This window comes from Crocodylus siamensis, chromosome 3, assembly GCF_052110815.1.
Source record: "Crocodylus siamensis isolate JL-2025a chromosome 3, ASM5211081v1, whole genome shotgun sequence".
Lineage (NCBI taxonomy): Eukaryota > Metazoa > Chordata > Crocodylia > Crocodylidae > Crocodylus > Crocodylus siamensis.
This window is the reverse complement of record NC_143397.1, coordinates 50003919-50024037: the sequence shown is the minus strand read 5'-3', so window position 1 is coordinate 50024037 and position 20119 is coordinate 50003919. Positions and strand designations below refer to the sequence as shown.

At 41.0% G+C, this 20119-nt stretch overlaps 1 protein-coding gene across 3 annotated transcripts in view; it reads left to right on the top strand.

Annotated features, from left to right (window-relative positions):
* The window catches only part of LIX1 (limb and CNS expressed 1), a 61898-nt gene that overhangs the window by 37456 nt on the left and 4323 nt on the right, over window positions 1-20119 (top strand). For 2 of the 3 annotated variants that reach the window (XM_090038321.1, XM_090038320.1), the window contains exons 3-5: window positions 6753-6893; window positions 16063-16158; window positions 19817-19894. In XM_090038321.1, coding sequence (XP_089894447.1) covers window positions 6753-6893; window positions 16063-16158; window positions 19817-19894 — 315 coding nt within the window. The remainder of the gene's footprint in view (window positions 1-6752; window positions 6894-16062; window positions 16159-19816; window positions 19895-20119) is intronic. The other variant, XM_090038322.1, reaches the window with a different exon arrangement.

Here is a 20119-nt window from a genome sequence, read left to right as displayed (position 1 = left end):
AAAATCGCATGCCTTCTAGCAGCCAAGGATGTGGTTTAGGGAAGTGACCTAAGGCTGCAATGTAAAAATAAATGAAAAGCATATGCTTTATGTACATTAGGTGATGGTTCCAAATGTCCACTGAAGTAAAGAACTCCTTATACTATAATAAACTGGGTTTATAAAATTAATTATTCCCAAGAGGAAAATAACATAAAGGAGGATTTTACTTTATAAACTGTATCTGGTTTGTGGGCTTACCTGAGTACCATTATGGAATTATATTTATTTAAAATACGTTATGAAATAATACCTATTTTAAACATTCCACAGCCTGCCCTTGAAGTTTGAAGAGACTCATTTCTTTATTAGCAATGTAGGAATTGCTATCGATTTCCAGTGAAGTTATTTTAATGTTGAATATTTCTAGCCAGAGCTGTAAAATAAAAAAGAACCATGAACCTTTTATGAAACCTCCAGTATAACATACCAAGAAACATTAATTTTAAAGGATATGTTAGCTGATAGTACTCCTAGCATGGAAAAATTCATTTAATGAGACATGAAGATCAGGAGAAGGCAGTCTATTAATATCCCAAAGTCATATACAGACTCTCTGGCAATTTTTAAAGACAAGTACAACCAAACAGACCATGCAAGTTATTTAAACAAAAATCAGAGTACTTCCTTTCCCCCAAAAACTTTGTTTGGCCCATTTCTATTAAATGAAAGTGAATAGAGGGAGCTTCCTTTAAACTAGAACAGTGGGGTTCCTTTAAACTAGAACAGGGAGCTTCCTTTAAACTAGAACAGAAATAAAGCACAGAGATAAACCAGGCACCAAATAGGATTTCAGGCTAGCTCTATAAGAATCTTTCACCACTGCAGGTTACAAGCGTCTCTAGGATTCTCTTTCATACCAGCTGCTGCCTGTGTAATAAGGAAATCATCTTTCATGTAGCCCTATGTGAAGTGTCTTGTTTCAGGGCTTGGCTCTATTTTGGTTGAGCATTTTCAGATCAAAGAAATCAACTCTGTCTTTCTATATAAGTGTCTTCCTTTCCCCATGCGAGCAGGAATAATTGTGTTGAATTTTTCCAGCCACTTTTTCCTCTGTTATGTATGGAAGTATATGATATAGCTAAGGCGGGGAAAAGTCAGTGGATTATACAAATAGTGTAGATGCATGGTATTTATGACTTCTCAGTCAACATGGACCAGTTAGATTCCTCTGTAAGTTTTACAGGCTAAAAACCTATTATCCAAAATATTTAAAGGATGGCAGTTTGCTAGTGACAAAGCTCTCATTCAAATTGTCCTCTCGCCACATTTTTTTTCCATACACCTGTATCAACAAAGGATGCTTAAGCATTTTTTTGACAGGAAGCAGTATATCTACATTAAATTAGTTCTCTCAGCTCTGGAGTGTACTCTGTTGCCCCTAGTGATCCAACAAGACCTAAATCCATTCACTCTGTGTTAACTCGTCAGCAATGTTACTAATTTACGATGGCGTGCAATAGTAAGCGACCAGGTTTGAAAGGGTAATTGTCATATCAAAAAGGAAAAGAACACAAGTAACATCAGAATCAACTGAATCATTTTAGAAACATGTTTTCAACTGCATTACTTCTGAACCAAAGAGAACTAAATATGAGCTGGTACCATGGAGGAGCATCTGATATGGACCTATCAAATGCCAATTGTTTATCTCAAATTTTTCAGCTATACTCCTAAACTGCTCATTCTACTATACTTTTCAACCTTTATCTCCGTAGAAATAAGTGACTATTTTCCCATAAAAATGTGATTCTGTTTCTTGTCAGTGCTTCTAACACATGCACGTTAATGCATGTAATATGCATTGGAGATTTATTGGAACTGATTTGCCCTTGAAATCTACATGTAAAAAGGGAGGCTGGATTATAATGAGCTGTGTCTAATAGAAGTGGTTGATGTCACAAATGAAGTTTTTTTCAAAGCCAGAGATAGAATCCAAAGCCTCAGACTTCTAGGACTAAGGCACCATTACAAAAAATGCAGGTATACCACAACCAAGATCAAATCTAGCAAACTCTAGTGATGATAGTGGTAAAGGTACTGTGGGCTCCAAGAGTGGGCTGCACAAATCCTGCCATGAACCCTAGTTACTTAATCAGCACACCCCTAAGTCCATGCTGTCATGTCTTTCCTGATATTGATATCCACCTAGTTGAATTAAAGACAGGCATACCTGAACGATCTGTTACAATGACACCTGCAGTATGGGTGTATCCTAGGGTTTACCACAATGTCCTCCCTTTTGCGTCTCAATCAGAGAATTAGAACCAGTCTAAATCCCACAACCTAGGCAATGTGAAGTGAAATAGAATATACAGAGTCTACAAGCCAACATATAGAATGAATACTACCCAATATAGAGACTCTTTTGGGAAATGGTGGCCCAAAAGCAAAGCTAATCAAACATGCCATGAATCATGAATGCCCAGCTGGACCTTCAACACACCCACCTCAACTTTCTTTGCTTGTTGACATCTTTTGGAGGGGCTCTTCTGAGTCTAATGCACACTGGTTTTCAGAGACTGATTGATTTCTAGAAAGAAGTGCTAATGGTCATTTCCCTTGCCTCATTGCTGCAATGAGTAGAACCAGGAAATTCTTGCATGGTCTTGCTGCTATAGGCCTTACTTTAAATTTATTGAAGTAATAATGGGAAACTTGAGCCATTACTGTCGGGCAGGGCAATCTTCCTGACTCCCACTACTAAAGATGCCAGAATGGGTAGATAAGCTAGTCAGCTGCCACCTGAAACCTTATAGTCTCGTCATAAAGGCGACCGGTTCCTTGCTGCCAGAAACACTACCAAAAGGTAGGAATTGGTGTGAAGGATGATTTTTAGAAAGAGTTGGTGCTGTTTCATGTTGTTTTAGTCAGTCACTATTGCTTTGAAGTTTTACTACAGTAATACTGTACTACAGTATAGCAGTATTACTTTGATTTTGTACTACAGTGCTGAATTAATGTGGCCCTAAAATGATTTAAATTTAATCTGGCCTTTAAATTCATTTCAGAGGATTGCAGTCAGAGAGGTGATGGTTCAGTAATGGGCTCACCTTTTTGCTGCTAACACAGCAGGACAAAGTGAGTACATCTGAGAAGCCCTTGCTTTATATTGATACTCAAAATTTACACCCTCAGGCTATGGTACAAGAGACTGACCTTCACAGAGCTGCAGCAGTACGATCAAATAGGTTCCCACGCTGAACTTTAAGCTACCTGCTTGTGTGTTCATACATCAGTACATCCCTTGACAAGACCTCTATGCATTTTCCATGCGCTATAGTCTGGGCTCCAAAGTGTAGAAAGATGAAATTCAAAGCTGAAAGGCTTAAGATATGAACCTGCTGTGTCTGTTCACAGAAACCTAGGCAAACTAATATGATGACATGCCTACTTTCTGGAAACTTTAGCATGGTGACATAACTTAAAGTTTAATATAGTGTATAATTTCCACCTAAGAAGCTGTTCTGTGATTGTGAGAGAGATTTCAATGACATCTCTATGGCCAGTAACTTTTGCTGCAGACCAAGGTTAAGGCTGGCATATCTTTCCTCAGCCAAACATTTAAATCAATTGAAAACAGTATATTATACATCAACATGACTGCTGGTAACTATCTTTCAGTAAGTGCTAAGGCACTAAACTCCCATTTTCTCTCCTTCCTTACATCATCCATTCATTGCCAGTAAATCTAAAAATACAGCTCATTGGTATGACCAGTTATTAAGGGAGCTTTTTATCCTATTGTAGTCCTATTCAGTGACCTACTTACAGCTTCCACTCTGGATAATTCAAGACTTCTTTGTAACACTTGAACTAACTGGCACATTCAGAAACCTTTGCCCTCTGAAAAACTAGATTGAGATTTTAGCCTTTTTTTACTCCTCAGCTCAACTGACCTATAATCAGCTTCATTCTCCTGGGACTGAGAAAAAGTTAAATGTAAAAAAAAATTTTAAAGGAAAGTCATAATGTCACTTTTTTAAATTTATAATCTCATTTTGGTAAAGCCTTTATATCTCCTGTTACATTTAGAAAATGTTGAACATTATTCTCTTCTTTCAGATTTGTAAATCTCTTGATCTCCAAAGACTTGCCATTTGCGTATAAATGTATGCAGCTTCTTTGATCTGCTGCTTTGCTGGTCTCATTTAAAAATGAATGGTTTCTTTTATCTGTCATTTTACTAGGTTTCATCTTCACAAAGATGGTTTCAATCCAAATTATTTGGATTGTTTTTTGTTATGAAGTGTATTATTTAAGCATACAAGTCTGAGTTCTGTCTTCACAACTGTAGAAAGCAGGCTTCCATGCAAACCATGAGAAAATGTTTAAAAACTAATGAAAGAAAAACAAATGGAGAGTAGTAAAATACATTCATCTAAGGAGCTCTACATGGGTACGAAAGGTAGAAATTCTCATAGCCACTTCAAATATTTTGTATACTAATGTCTATCTGAAGCCAAGAAAAGGAATGATCAAGATATATTGTCTAATAAAAATTAAATAGTATAGAAGAAAGTGCTTTCCTTTACAAAACCCAAGAATGGCATTTTTAAATAAGAGAGCAAAATAGTTCTCTCTGAATCTAATTGTTAATTTTAACAATGAAAAAGCTAAACTTTCTAAAACATCTTAAGTGTTTGTTTTAGGTAAAGATACCTTCTTTTTTTCCTTCCATATAGAACCATCATATGTTTTGCTACACACAGAACCACTAATAATCGCATTCAGGAGTACTTACATCTTCTGATAGCCCATCTATGCCACCATATTATAAGGACCTCATCCATGGCCAATTAAATTTATTGGAAGAATTCCAATTAAGTTCAGTGCACTTCAGTAAAGGTGACCACTGTTAAAAAGAATATGGTTACTCTTCAGGTCACTGTAATTGAAGATTAGATGGTCCACTGTGTCATGTATAATTGATCTGTCAGCTGAACAGTGAAGTTGAAGTTGATAAATTCAATCCTAAAATATGTCATCATTTCCTAACTCTGAGGACAGGTAAACAGAAAGCAGTTTACCAAGGTAGTTAGTACTTGAAGTCTAAATTGAAGTCAGAAAATGTTAAAAGATGCCCTTTAATATAGCTTTAGCTATAAGTTTAGACTATACTTGTATTGGTAGTTTGAGCTGGAGAGTCATGGTGGGGTTCTCTGACTTTGAAATCTAAGAAGCAACTTCTTCATTCCCTACCTACATGGGCCATGGAGAGCATGCAGTGGCATGTATTGATCTCAAGGTACTTGCAACTCTGCTTTAAAACTGTTATTATCCAATAATATACTTCAGGTACTCACCGGCAGGTGCCAGAAATAACTTGGGCAATGTATCATTAGCTAGATGAATTCCAGGTTGTGCTTTTGGTGAGTTTTAATGGGATAGGGGCAAGAGGAGAGGGAAGCATTTCCTTTCTCTGAAGCAGCTGGAAATGAAGGACTAATTCTCTGAGTTGGCACAGAGATGCCATGCTCTTGGGTTGTTTTTTTTTTTATCTCATGTGCTCAGATTTGTATCTATCATGAGACTTGGGGGTGAAAAGGAATTTTCCCTAGGAGTGCTAAAGGCAGGGATTTAAGGATGATTTAACTTTCCTCATGGCATGAGACACAGTTGACCTGCCAGGATCATCTGAAATTAATTCAACGGATACATTCCCTTCAACTGGAAGGGCCTCAGGCATTGGTTGTGCTTTCATCTTTCCTGTTCTCTGCCTGTTCTCTTCCTGCCTAAACACAACGTGGATTCCTAAGACTCTATACGCTTTAGTCTTATTAAGTTCTAATTGATCTGAGCTTGACGTAGGGTATTTGGGTGAGGCTTGGTGTCCTTGGATATGCAAGAGGTCAGACGAGAAGATCTGGTTATCTCTTCTGGCCTTAAATTCAGGAAAACTGATTTCTGTCCAGTTCTGCATATGAGATGGCTTTTAGCAGAACTCTCAGGACTTGGCAAATTAATAAAATGGAGAAGATCCCACTCTATTTTTTGACAATGTTGTTTTTTTCTGGTGGAATACAAAGCTTTATGTAAAGGATATTATGAATTTCTCACACTACAAGTAGACTGGCAAAAATTACTGAGAGCTGGGAATTTTAAAGGAAATTAACTGATTCTGGGACATTTTCATGCTTCACTCCCTTAGACTCCTTTGAAAATCCTCTATGTTGCATATTTTTAGAATACAGATGGTCAAAAAAGTGAGAATAATTTTACTAAGAAATTCATGGGGTGCCAACCATTTCTCAAATTTCAGATTCTGACCATTTTAAAGGAAGGAATATTTTTCTATAAGACTCCCTTTCTGACATTTTTATCCAAAAAAAATATGAAGAAAACCATTTTCAGCAAGAAATTGTGGTTGGGGGTAAGTGAAGAATTTGGTACAGATTTAAAAAGTAAATTTCAATAACAAAACTCAGCAAATATCACAAATTTTAGGAATACACCAAATATTAATGACGACATTTTTATTGTGGAAAGTTTTTTGTTTTTTAAATGAGACTATTTTCCAAGAAAGATATTTTGGTATGAAAAGCCTGACAGCTTTGCTGCTGAAATGCATTTAACAATGTTGGCATAAAAATAGTTTTATCTTGGGTCTGATAAGTTTCCCTTGTTGCACTGAGACATAAAAATAGACCCAAAATTAACTGAAAGAGTCTTCCTGAATTCCCCACTCCTTTTGTCTTTCTGTGCTATTTCAGAGCTGCTTAAGCAGAGCAGAAGCAAGACGAGATGCTGCAAAAGTAGCTCTGATCAATTCTCTTTTCAATGAACTGCCCTGTCGCAGGATCACAAAGGAATTCATTATGGAAAGTGTTCGGGAAGCTGTATCCTCAACCAGTGTAAGTGCCAAATGGACTATATTTGGTTTTTATTATGTTCACTGATAGAAAATGTTAGATAACTGAAGAACCAATTGGGATTAATATGCAGACCTAGAGAACAGTATCTTTATTACTAACTAGGTAATTGTTTAGTAAATACCTAAAACTCAGATGCATACTTTCAAACTCAGAAATTAATTCCCACGTGTAACAAGTAGAACACCTGGTTTAGAGAGAACTCTAAAAAAAAAAAAAAAAAGTCAACTAGACTCTTAGAAATGACAACTACCCTCTTTCCCTGATTTCACTATTTGCTAATGATAGTATATAATTATCTATTCAAAAGGACACTCACTGTCACAGTTACATATTAACTATATTGCAAATAATAGACCTTTCAGTGGACTTTTTCCCCATATGTTCTTGTTACTACCAGAAAAGAGCCACTTTATTTTCTGCCATCATCCCTGCTACTGAACCAGTAAAGCATCTTTTCAGCCAAAACCTTGTTAAACAGTATTTTCATCCATTGCATCATAAGCACTTGAATAGACTCTGAATGACAATGACAAGGTGAGGCAGCTATGTAAACTAATGCCACAAGTCATTTTGTTCAAGTTGTTAATCTATCTTAATTATTTTGTCCTTGAAATACAAATCCCATCTTTCAGCTTTTGTGTAAAAACTGAGGAGAAATTCCTAGAAATAAAGATGTTCATTTGTCCAAAATTCATAAATTGCAAATGAACTTTCTTTTTTTGTTGACATCATTATGCCATTTTATGAATCCATGGTGCGTCCACATCTTGAAAACTGTGTGGTGCTCTCGTCCCCACATCTCAGAAAGGCTGTAGTGGAATTAGAAAAGATACAAAGAAAGACAACTACAATGATCAAGGGCCTGCAGCAACTGACATACCATGAAATGCTGAGAAGGCTAGGACTCTTCAGTTCGGAAAGAAGGCTGAGGGGAGATAAGATAGAGGTCTATAAAATCACCAAGTGAATGGGGAACTGTTGCTCACCAAGTCCCAGAGTACTAGAACTAGGGGGTACTCACTCTAACTAGTACATGGCAGGTTTAAAACTAACAAGAGAAAGCACTTTTTACCCAACACAATTAACTTGTGGAATTCACTACCACAGGAGATGTTGGAGGAAGATAACACAGTCAGGTTCAAAAAGGGACTGGATAAATTCATGGATGGTAGCTCTATTAATGGCTATTGGACAGAATGGTTGACGATGTTTCCTCTGGCATCTCTAACCCAATAAACGGTGGATGGCAGGGAGGGTATTGAATAGGGGATAGATCACTCTAGAGCTGGTTGGTTCAATCCTCTCCCTATCTCACCCCCACTTCTGCTGCTGTTGGAGACAGGATACTGGGCTAGATGGACCTTTGGGCTGACCCAGGAAGGCACTTCTTATGCATGGCAGCTGATAATAAGGCACAAATAAAATATTTTACTTTGCTGTGTGTGAACCCTATACTGTGTAGAAGTGTCTTGCATCATGGGAACTCCTGAGACATGATGTAGAACAAAACATAAAAGTTATAAACAGTGGAGAAATGAAAACTTAAAGATGTGTCCTTTTTGTCCCACTTGGCTTTCAGTTACAGCGATTTAAAGCTAGGGTATTTTAATGATTTTACTTGAGATGGCTCTTTGTTTGTTTGTTTATAACTGAGGAATAACTCCATAGACATTAGTGAATTGTTCTGGATTTACAGCAGTGTAGCCAGAAGCTGAATCTGATACTGTAAGATTATACAAAAAGCTTCAGGAGTCAAATTTCTGCCATCATTGCAGACATTCATGTAGTTAATTATAGAATATTAGTAAAAATAGTTAAAGCCCTTAGGGTAACAGTGCAAAATGCTATTCAATATCCTTTATTTATTTCCAACCATCTCTCTTTCAGGCTTTCATCCTAAATAAAATACTGACGGGGGCAGGGAAATGAGTATCAGAAAGAAGTCTTTGTCACAATACCAAAACTGAAGCATTCACAGTAGAACAGACTCCTAGCATCTGCACTTGCTGTCAGTTATTGGGTACTTTTAATGAAGATCAATTCTGGGTCGTTATGCTAAGGCTGAAAAACAAAAACTTAAAATCTGAGAATCAAACATTTGTAATTTTTTTTAATGTCGATAATGACAACAAATATTTATAAAAATATAGGGGCCAGGGGCCACAATCAGGATTAGAGCCTCGTCATGTCATCTCTGGATAAAACAGAGGAAGATGTTTTCTGTGTCCTGAAGAACATACATACACACTTGTTACTTGGTTTCGGAAGAAGTTAGAAGACCAGAACATATTTGGATGAAGATAAAAGGCGAAAGATACACCACTGATATAGTGGTGGGGATTTATTATAGACCACCACATCAGAGAGAAGAAGTGGATGAGGCACTCTTCAAGGAGGTGACAAAATTATCCAAATGTTATGAGATAGTGAGGAGAAATGTTTCTAGACATCTTCTAAAAAAATAATAAGGTTAAACATAAAATGCCAAACCAATTCCTAACTTGGCTTTAAAGGATCATTTATCTTGGAATTTGTCTTGACCATAGGGAAGAACAAGTGGAGGATGTGAAGGCAATTGGAAATTTAGGAAGAAGTAATCATACTATGATACAATTCACAATCCTGAGACAGGGAAAGCATGAGGTCACCAAAACTAAGACACTGGACTTCGAAAAGGTGCATTTCAGCCAATAATATGAAATATGGTGACATGGGAAGATAGACTGAAGAATACAGGTGCCCAGGACCTTCTAAAGGGCACTATATTAGAAGCCCACCAAGAAACTATTCCACCATGTCCCAGGGCTCTAAGGTGCCCGCTCCTCTAAGGGCAGACTCTGCCTAGAGAGAGGGCCCGAGGAGCCAGGCAGAAACCCCACACAGGTGCAGGTTGCTATGCCAGCAGGCTAATGAGGAAATTAGCCTGAACCTGCATCCAGTCAGCTGACCAGAAGAAGGCAGGACCATGGGCACATATAAACCCCAGGCCTGAGGCCGGCAGGGGTTAGTTGTCTGGCAGTAGCCAGGGGAAGGAGCCTGCAGAAAAGAACTGCCCAGAGACTCTATAGCCACCTGGTATGCTGCTTACAGGACTAATGGGGTTCCCAGAGTTCACCAGGTACCCTGGGCTACAAGGTGCATAAGGCTTGGGGTCTCCCATGGGGCACTTCCTTAGGAAGGGACCCAGCAAGGGGTCTAAGAACCCACATGGTCCACCAGGACCATGACCACATAGCACCTTGAGGGCAGCCTTCCTATCGAATATCTATCATCTTAACCACCAAGACATGGCAGAAGAGAATAGAAAGTGGGGCGAAGCTAGCAAGGTCACAGGGCCCTAGGGGCATCACGGCCATCCCTGGGAACCCCACCCTATGACACACCACAATAGAAGTACAAGAGAAATGGCAAAAGACCAATGTGGCAACACAAGCAGCTTCTAGGATGCCTCAAATGCAAAAGGAAAGCATACAGGCAATGAAAAGATGGGAAGGTCTCCAAGGAAGGACAGAAGCAGGAAAGCAAAGGTAAAAAGAAATGAGCTTCCCTTGCCAAGGGAAGTTAACGGCAAGGAGATGTTCTAGAAATGTGTTGGCCAGAAAAAAAGAAGGGAGGAAGCTGTGGATCCACTGTTAAATAGTCAGGGCAAACTCTTAACAGCAGATGCAAAGGCAGCGAAGCTGCTCAACATGGCTTAGTCTGTACAAAAACATTAAGCTGCAGCCAGACAGCTACTAAGACTATTTGGATGAGAAAGGGGACAAGCTGAGAGTTGAGATAACAGAAAAAACAGCAGAGAACTTTTGATGGGTCTAAATAATTTAAGTCAGCAGGGCCTGATAAACTTCCTCCCAAGGTACTGAAAGAACTGGCAAAGATGACCTTGGAGTCCTCAGCAATAATATTTACCAAGTCATCGGAAACAAGTGAGGTATCAGAGAACTGAAAAATGGCCAACATAGTGCTCCTTATTACAAAAAGGAGGACCTGGGGAACTATAGTCTGTTTATTCTCACCTCGATACCTGGGAAGTTACTGGAGCATATCATAAGAAAGTCCCTTTTTAAGCATTTGGAGAAGGAAAAGCTGATCCCAAGCAACCAGCATGGATTTACTACAAACAAACCATGCCATATAAGTGATCTCCTTTTGCCAAGTAGCCATTTGGTTGGAAGAAGGGAATGCAGCAAATATAGTATATCTGGATTTCAGCAAGGCGTTTGACAAAGTGTCACATGACCTCACAAACAAATTGGAGAAACTTGGGCTAGACATAACTATTATAAAGTGGACAGACAAGCTCAATAGCCAAAAGCAAAGAATAGTTAAAACTGGACAATGTCAGAAGGACAGGAGGTTTAGAATGGAGTCCTGTAAGAGTCTGTCCCAGGCCCAGTGTTGTTAAATGGGTTTATTAACAGTTTGAATGCTGAAACAGTTTCTTGAGCAAATGGCTATGTGAGGTGAAACTGGGAAGGACTGTAGACACAATGGATGACGTTAGCACAATTCAGAAGGTTTCTGACATTTGAAAAGCAGGTCTGGAGCTAACAAAATGAAATTCAATGCTGACGAGTGCAAGACGTTGCACCTTTGGAAGAATAATCAAAAACATAAATACAAAACCAGCTGGATGGCAGCACTAGGAAGAAGGATCTAGGAGTCTTAGTGGATTACAGGCTCACTATGAATTTACAGTGTTGACACAGCTGTATTTAAAAGCGAATATGATTTTGTGCTGCATCAATAGGAACAGTAGGTACAAGACAGAGAAGTTGTGGAATTTCCATTACTGGCAGTATCCAAGAAGTTGAAGAAGTATTGGGCAGGGATGATCTAGTCACTATGCCTATGCTCTATTATGGGTATTTCCTATTCTTTTGGGCTTTGCTGGTTGTCACATGGTGCTGAGAGAATTTTTTCCCCTCCTGTTGCTACACATGTTTAGTGGAGGGCTCGCCTTCCTTAGAAGCACAAGGTGTTGGCTGCTCATTTTTACCGTACCTTGTCACATTTGGGATCAGAAATTTTACTCTGTGGTCAGATTGGTACTGTAGGGAGGGGTTTTCCTCTGCAGCAGGGGGGTGCAACTCTCCTTCTTGGAGCTCTCAAGCTTATTTTAACAATGCTTGCAGCAAAAGGACATGGACTGCTGTTGTCTCCCTGATTTACCTACGGCAGGTTAGGGTGCCATGCTTTGTATCTGTGTGGCAGAATTGACGATATAGTTTTAGTAATAGGTTATACAAGGACTTGCATGGGATGGTTTGGATAGGGTTGATCCAGTCTCATGCAGAGGATTGAACTAGATGTCTTCCAGAGGTCCCTTCCAGCCCTTCTCTTCCATGATTCTATGAGCAAGGAGTCAATGTTCATCAGCGTAGCACCAGTGACTTCAGTGGAACCCTGCTATTAGATGCCAGCTGGAGACCTGAACTAAGGATTTTTTTTACAGAGTTTGTTCTTAATTAGCTAAAGAAAATAAGTACTGGGACGTTTTATGATGCTATAACAGTGCTCTTCAGGATCAGCTAAATTATCAGCTATAGTTTTCCATCTCAGACATGGCTATCGTTCAAAAGTGGGTGAAGTTTATACTATCGATAGCTTATGTGATGGGTACGTACCCTTTATGTGGACATGAAATAGCAAGGCCTGATGTAAATACAACCTATCAATAGTTACATACCATATATATTCCTATATAAATGGAAACTATGACTTATAACTGGATAATGCAACTGCATAATAAGCTTCAATATTTTCTTGCGTGCCTTTGAATTAATGGGAGTAGAGTGCATTCAGAACTTTTAAAGACTGTGTTTATAGTTCCTTATTAATATTTTAAATATTCATAACATTACATTATAACTCCTGGAACTGTCTTTCTTCTCAGTCAGTAGATAAAGTGTGGCTACCACAGCACACTGTGTTGTAATTCTGTTAACTAATTTGGTTTTCTTATCATACATAAGAAAAAAATATATGTGTGTGTATATATATGTATGTGTGTGTATATATGTACATGTGTGTATGCACACGCACACACACACACACACACACACACCCCTCTATAGATATAGATATTTGGGAAACAATTTAATTTCAAACTTTCCTAAATGATTTTTAAAAAATTACGAATTTCTTCTCTATTAGCTTCCACTAACACAGTTATGTCACATACTATGTATCAAAGGCAAATAGTGTTTTCTTTCTTGAATGACAAAAGATTTGGTTGTTTGTTGTTATTTTCCATCATTGCCCATCATGGTAAAAGATAGGCCAAATGGATTTGTACTTGGTATGATGGTAATTATTCAAGCCCGTGTTAGCTTTCAAAAAGTCCAATAGATTCAGAGCTTTGGAGTTATAATTAGGTGACAAAAATAATAATTTCTGATTCAGAATAGTATCACATGGCAAAAGTCACACAAGTTTGTAACACGTATTTGTAAATGAAAATGGTGAAAGGTGGGTGTCCTGGATTTGAAAAGATCATTGAATTCCTTGCATCTTGCAGAAGGAGCTTCTGCTAACACATGTGGAAGAGGTTGGCAATAGTTCAGAAACACTTTTAACAGTTGCAAGTTCTGTTCTCTTTTATGGGATATACTAAGGAGAAAGGCAGAGGAGATATAATGTAGATATTACCACTACAGCACTGTTAGGAGGTCTGGCCTGTATCTGGTCTGCAGATGAAAGAAGGGCCTCATATCCAACACTGTAGATTGAATACATTTTGGAAGGACAAAAAATCCATATAAGTTAGGAAAAATGGGGCATGATTTATTTGTATATGAAATTTAAAGGGTGGTTTGATTTAAGTAATTCATCATTTTTTATGGAAATATTTAAGGTAAAAGGGTATACACTTTGCAGACTTCTGGGTGGATTTCCTCAGGGATATTTGAAAGCCAGCATAAATATTTCAGCAGCAGTGTGTTAATATTACAGCATTCAAAAGCTATAATTTTGCTGGCAGTTCAGTTAAAAAATGTCTTGTGTAGGGATCTCTTCAACTCTGAGCAACTGCCAATGACACCAAGGGTTATGAAAAGGAATTGATCCAAAGTAGGTTGGATGCTTCCTTTGTCGACATATATATAGTAAAAAGAATTCAGCCACTTCCTAGACCTGGTTTGCTTCATTCTACTCTAGGGTTCTACTGGAAAAGTACTTGCAGAATTACAGACCTTGTCACTATGGCTCAAAGTAGCTTCATTAGCACATAAGAACTTGAAATCCAAAAAGTAGGCATTTTGGTATTATTGTGATAAGCCTTTTAAAAATGCCTTTGGGTGGACAGGACTGATTTAATAGAGATTTTTGGAGGAACATCTTGAACAACAATACATAACAGATTCTAGATGGGTGGACAGCAGTATTGCAGAAATTAGAAGAGCCTGGAGGCAGGAGGTAGACTCTTACCAATAAATCAGTGTAGCAGTCTGAATATCAAGTAGAAAACAATAGATATTTTGCATTATGCTGAACCACCACTGACTCAATTGCATCCAGAAGTGGTTTGGAGGGTTAGTTCTTCACTTCAGTCAAAAAGAAGTTACGCGCGATGTCAAAATCCCAGTAAATCACTGCATTCATATTGAAGTCAAATTAAAGTTACACTTGTAAACCAGTGATAAAATCAGGTATTTGATTGTTTGTTTGTTTGAGCGTGCATAAATGCACAGATAAATTAAAAATGATTTCTTCAGCTTACTTCTTACCCAATTTGAAATGTGAGAAATGTCTTTATGAAGCTCTAAAATAGCCAGATACATGGCTTACATAACATATGTTTTAAGGACTTAATGGAAAGTCTATATAGCTCTCCCCTTCCACAGTACAAACACTTCCTCTTTACATGTTGGCATCTGTTTTAGGCTAGGGCCAGACATTCAGAAAGCCTGAGCCTGAATTGATTCAGTCTTTGCAGGTTAGTTTAGCCTACAGAGAGTGAACTGGTTTGCAAGTAGATAGCCACTCCACACCACACCTGGAGCTCTGCACTCACAGTGGGTAAGCCCCAAGTTAGACTCTGCGGGGAAGCAGGGGGCAGGGCTTCCTCCACTCCCAGCAAAGTAGGGGACCTGAACAGTGGGGGTGGGGGAAGCAGCTGGCTCCAGTGTGGGGCTTCCCCAGCCACAGGCTTAGGCTCAGGGAGCAGAGCTGCAGGGATATGGCAGGCTCCACTCCCTCCCCCCATGCAGTGCTAGCCAGACCTGTGCCTGTGCTGCGCATGAGCACCCTGACTTCCCCGCCTGCTGCTGTTGCCAGGCAGTGGGGGCTGCACACCATGAGGGAAGTATGTGTGGGTCACTACACCCCCCACCCTTCTTCATACCCACACCCTGCCCAGCTGAGCTCCATGCTCCTGCTGCCCCCCTGGGGGGAGGAAGAGGAGCAGGGGGAAGAGTTCCCCCCAGCATGGAACAGAGCTGCCCCCTGCCCCCACGCTGGGGATGGCCAGCATTGCATGGAGCCCTCCCCTCCCAGCCCCACAGCGGCAAGGGGGGAAGGGAAGGAGGAGGAAGTGTCCCCATCCAGTGCCTCAGAGTCCCCCTCCACACCATGGCGGGAGGAGAAGGAGGGGGAACAGTCCCCCCCAGCGTGGAACAGAGCCCCCCCATCCCCAGCTTGTGGGCAACCAACCCAGCATGCCCTGGTTAAGGTGAGAGAGAGAGCAGAGGGGCGAGATCAGCCATGTGGCCGGAGCAGAGAGCCCCTCCCAGCCCAGAGAGCATGCCAGGACACTGGGGGGTCTGGTTCATCTTAAACCAGGAAGGGATCTGGGACAGACATTGCATAAACCGGTTTGACCCAAATCTGTTAAGTCTGATACGACATTCAACCAGTTTTGGCCATTTTGAAACTGGTTTATGTGCACTGTTACAGGTTTAAACCAGTTTCTGATCACCTAAACCAGTTATGTGTAATGTCTGTCCCCAGCCTTAGAGAAAAGACCCAGCATCCTGGGTCTTCTAAATAGAGGCTAGCCAGGACCTGCAGCTGCCCCCCTCCCTCAACTGTTAAGGGTGGCTCTTTGAACTGCTCCTTTTTCCTGCTTCTTAAATCATGCTAAGAATGAATTAAGGCTAATTAAGATTAATTAAGAACCAAGACTAATCTCTCTTGTTTCCTTCCCAAGGGTAATTTAAAGGATGCTGATGATCCAAGCACTAGCATTGGAGCCTATCACTATATGCTGGAGTCAAATATTGGGAAAACGATGCTGGAATTCCAGGTACAAGGGCTTCCAGATTTGTTCATATTTGACTAAGTAGATCTATAGACAATGAGATGTATAGTCTGAACAAGATCAAGAGGGAACAGTGAGGCCCTTTGTCCCTCTGTTCAATTGCTTTACTTTTCGTTTGCCTGATTTTGAAGCTGCAATCCTTCAAGGCTTGGCTGTCTTGTTGACAGGCATGCAAATGCCATAGTAGTTTCATAGTTTCAAGGGTCGGAAGGGACCTGAGTAGATCATCTAGTCTGACCCCCCGCCATAGCAGGAAATAATACAGGGGTCAAACGACCCCAGCAAAATGTTCATCCAACCTCCTCTTAAAAACCCCAGGGTAGGAGCCAGCACCACTTCTCTTGGAAGTTGGTTCCAGATCCTAGCCACCCTGACTGTGAAATAGTGCTTCCTGATATCTAGCCTAAACCTTCCCTCTGCCAGCTTGTGACCGTTATTCCTGGTCACTCCTGGCAGTGCACGGGGGAATAGTGATTCCCCCAGTGCCTTCTGATCCCCCCTGACTAATTTATAACAGGCCACTAGATCCCCCCTCAGCCTTCTCTTTTGGAGGCTGAACAGGTTCAGGTCCCGTAGCCTGTCCTCATAGGGCCTGCCCTGTTGTCCCCTGATCATGCGAGTGGCCCTCCTCTGGACCCTCTCGATGCTGTCCACATCCCTTTTGAAGTGTGGCGCCCAGAACTGGACGCAGTACTCCAGCTGTGGCCTGACCAGTGCTGCATACAGGGGGAGGAACACCTCTTTGGACCTGCTTGAGATGCATCTGTGGATGCATGACAAGGTACGGTTGGCCTTCCTGACTGCCTCCCCACACTGCCGGCCCATGTTCATCTTGGAGTCAATTATGACTCCAAGATCCTTTTCTGCCTCCATGCTGACAAGAGGGGAGTTCCCCAACCTGCAGGTATGGTGCCAGTTGTTCCTCCCCAGGTGCATCACCTTGCACTTGTCTGTGTTGAATCCCATCCTATTCATATCCGCCCACCCTTGTAGCCTGTCTAGGTCTGATTGAAGCCTGATGCTTCCTTCTAGTGTGCCAACATCCCCCCACATCTTAGTGTCATCAGCAAATTTGAACAGGGTGCTTTTTACCCCCTCATCCAAATCGCTGATGAAGATGTTGAACAGTGCGGGCCCGAGGACTGAGCCCTGCGGAACCCCACTGCCCACATCCTTCCAGGCTGAGAAGGACCCATCCACCACCACCCTCTGGGTGCGGCCCTCCAGCCAGTTGGCGACCCAGTTGACTGTGTGGGCATTGACACCACAGTCCCCCAGTTTCTTAATGAGAACGGGGTGAGAGAGTGTCGAATGCCTTCCAGAAGTCCAGGAACACTGTCCACTGCTACCCCTGCATCTAATGATCTGGTAATCTGATCATAGAAGGCCACCAGGTTGGTCTGACAGGACCTGCCACTGATGAACCCATGTTGGTTGCCCCTAAGCATGCAGTCCCCTGCTGGCCCCTCAAGGATGTGTGCCAGCATAATTTTCTCAAACAGCTTACCTAGGATCAAGGTAAGACTAACTGGCCTATAGTTTCCTGGGTCCTCCTTCCTCCCCTTTTTCAAGATGGGAACCACATTGGCCCTCTTCCAGTCCTCTGGGACCACACCAGAGCACCACGAGTGCTCTTAAAGCTGTGCCAGGGGTCCTGCAATGACCTCAGCCAATTCCTTTAGGACTCTAGGGTGGAGATCGTCTGGGCCGGCTTACTTGAACATGTCCAGCCCCTCCAGAAGCCCCCTAACTAGTTCCACGCTAACCTTTGGCCCAGGTGTGCCTCCCCCGGGGCCCGAGGGGGGCCCAGCAGGGAGGTGGCTGTTCTGGTCCCTACTTAGGAAGACAGAGGCAAAGAAATTGTTAAACATGTTAGCTTTGTCATCTGGTGTGATGACCAAATTTCCCAACACATCCTGCAAGGGCCCCACGTTACCCGGGACCTTCTCTTTGCCCCCTATGTATTTAAAAAAGGACTTCTTATTGCCCTTAATCTGAGAAGCTAGTCCTAATTCCATCTTTGCCTTGGCCTTCCTAACTGCCCCCCTACTACCCCGAGCGACTGCAGAATAGTCATCCCTGGTGATGACCCCTTCTTTCCATTGGGTATACACCTCCTTTTTAGCAAGGAGACATTCCCGGATGCTTTTGGTGAGCCATGGAGGCTTGTGTGCTATAGATATAGCTAAAAAAGTGCCGTGTCCTGTGAAGAAACATAAAACATAGGCAGCTGGACCAGAAAAAAATAACTTCTAACAGGAAGAATTGTGGTGTCTAGAAGATGAAGCAAGAGAGTAAGAGAGCATAGTGGGAATCTGTTTGAGCAGGAAACAGTAATACAGAGCAATTAAATTAGCTTTCTAAACAGGATACAGCCTGCTACTTGTAATCTTTAAATCTATCCAGCAAAGTACATTATAACTTAACTACTATAGTCATGATTGCAGGTTGGCCAAATACTGAAAGCCCATCTATACTGGTTCTTAAAAATGGAACAGGGGCTCTTTTTCCTCTTAACTTTACTATTTGGTGGTAGAATTACATGAATGGACCCACTTAAAATTAAACATTGCAAAATTATACAGCCTGCAGAACACCACCACTGAACAAGCCTTTCCAAATTCACATGGTAAATGTCAGGGAATTTGATTGCTATTTGAGTAGAAGTTTGAAAAAACTCAGCTGATTTGTATGAGGTTTTGTATCAAGCAATAGTTGCATTTCAGATATGTGCTGTGGGCCATGTGGCAGAGCAAAATGTGGAAAATTTAATTAAGATCAAGCTTCAAATCTGAAGGAGTCTATTTACCCAAGGTGCTCAGAGCTGGGGTGGAGGAGGGGTGTTTTAATTAAAACAGCTCCCAGACAGTCACTCTAATTAAAATGTCACAGCATCACATGTAGTCAACAACCCACATTTCAAAATGGCTGTGAAGGCACTTTAACTGAAACTAGTTCAACAAGTTTTAGTCAAATTACTCCCGCCACCACTGATACCAATCCAGATACTGGTGCTAATTAGTGTTTCAGCTGCCAGCTCTAGGGTCTCAAACTGTCCTGGTGGGTTCCTGGAGCCAGTGAAGAGGGAACCTGGGGTCATGAACCCAGGCTCCTCCTGTACTGACAAGTAGGGCATGATTTCAGTCTGATCCCGGTCCCAAAATGGAATGGCAGGGAGCTTGATTATTGGGATCACAGGTCAGATTTCATCACACCTTTAATTGAACATGTATCAGTGGCCTAATTTCCCACATTCCAAGCAAGTATCCTAACCATTCATCTTCTGGGGTCAATGTCTCTCTTTATGGTTCCAAACATACTGGCTCCAGTCTTTTCTTTCAATTAAAGCAGAAAGGCTGAGAGGAGGGCACTGGTTTGTGGGCAGCTCAGTGTCTCCATTTATACTGCCCAGGCTTTTGCACCCTGGAGAGATGACTCCAATTTCACTTCTTTTCAAGCAAAGATTATGTTCAGCCAGCTGATAGATGGCCCTTACATCCGGATGGTCATATACCTTTCGTTAATCCATTACACCCTTTAATGTAACAACTTTAGATAGCAAATAGTCACCATTTCACTCATCTTAAAAGAGCAAAGTTGCTGCTTTTGAATCAGTAATCTCAATAATCTTCTCATTCTACAGGAGCTGATGATAGTCTTTCAGCTGCTGCATTGGAATGGAAATCTTAAAGCCCTACGTGAAACAAAGTGCTCACGCCAGGTAAAATGTCACAGTAACCAACAAACTTCATGTGTATAAATTGTTTATATGACTGAGAACTGAGATTCAGGGATTCAAATAACCAGGAACAAATTTGCGCAGAGCACAGGATGTAGGAAAAATTAAATTATTTAGATTTCTGGCCCCTCCATTTATCTGTTGTTATTTGCTTCACAAAAGCTGAATTCTTAGTTGAACAAAAAAGGAAAATAAATTAGTAGAACT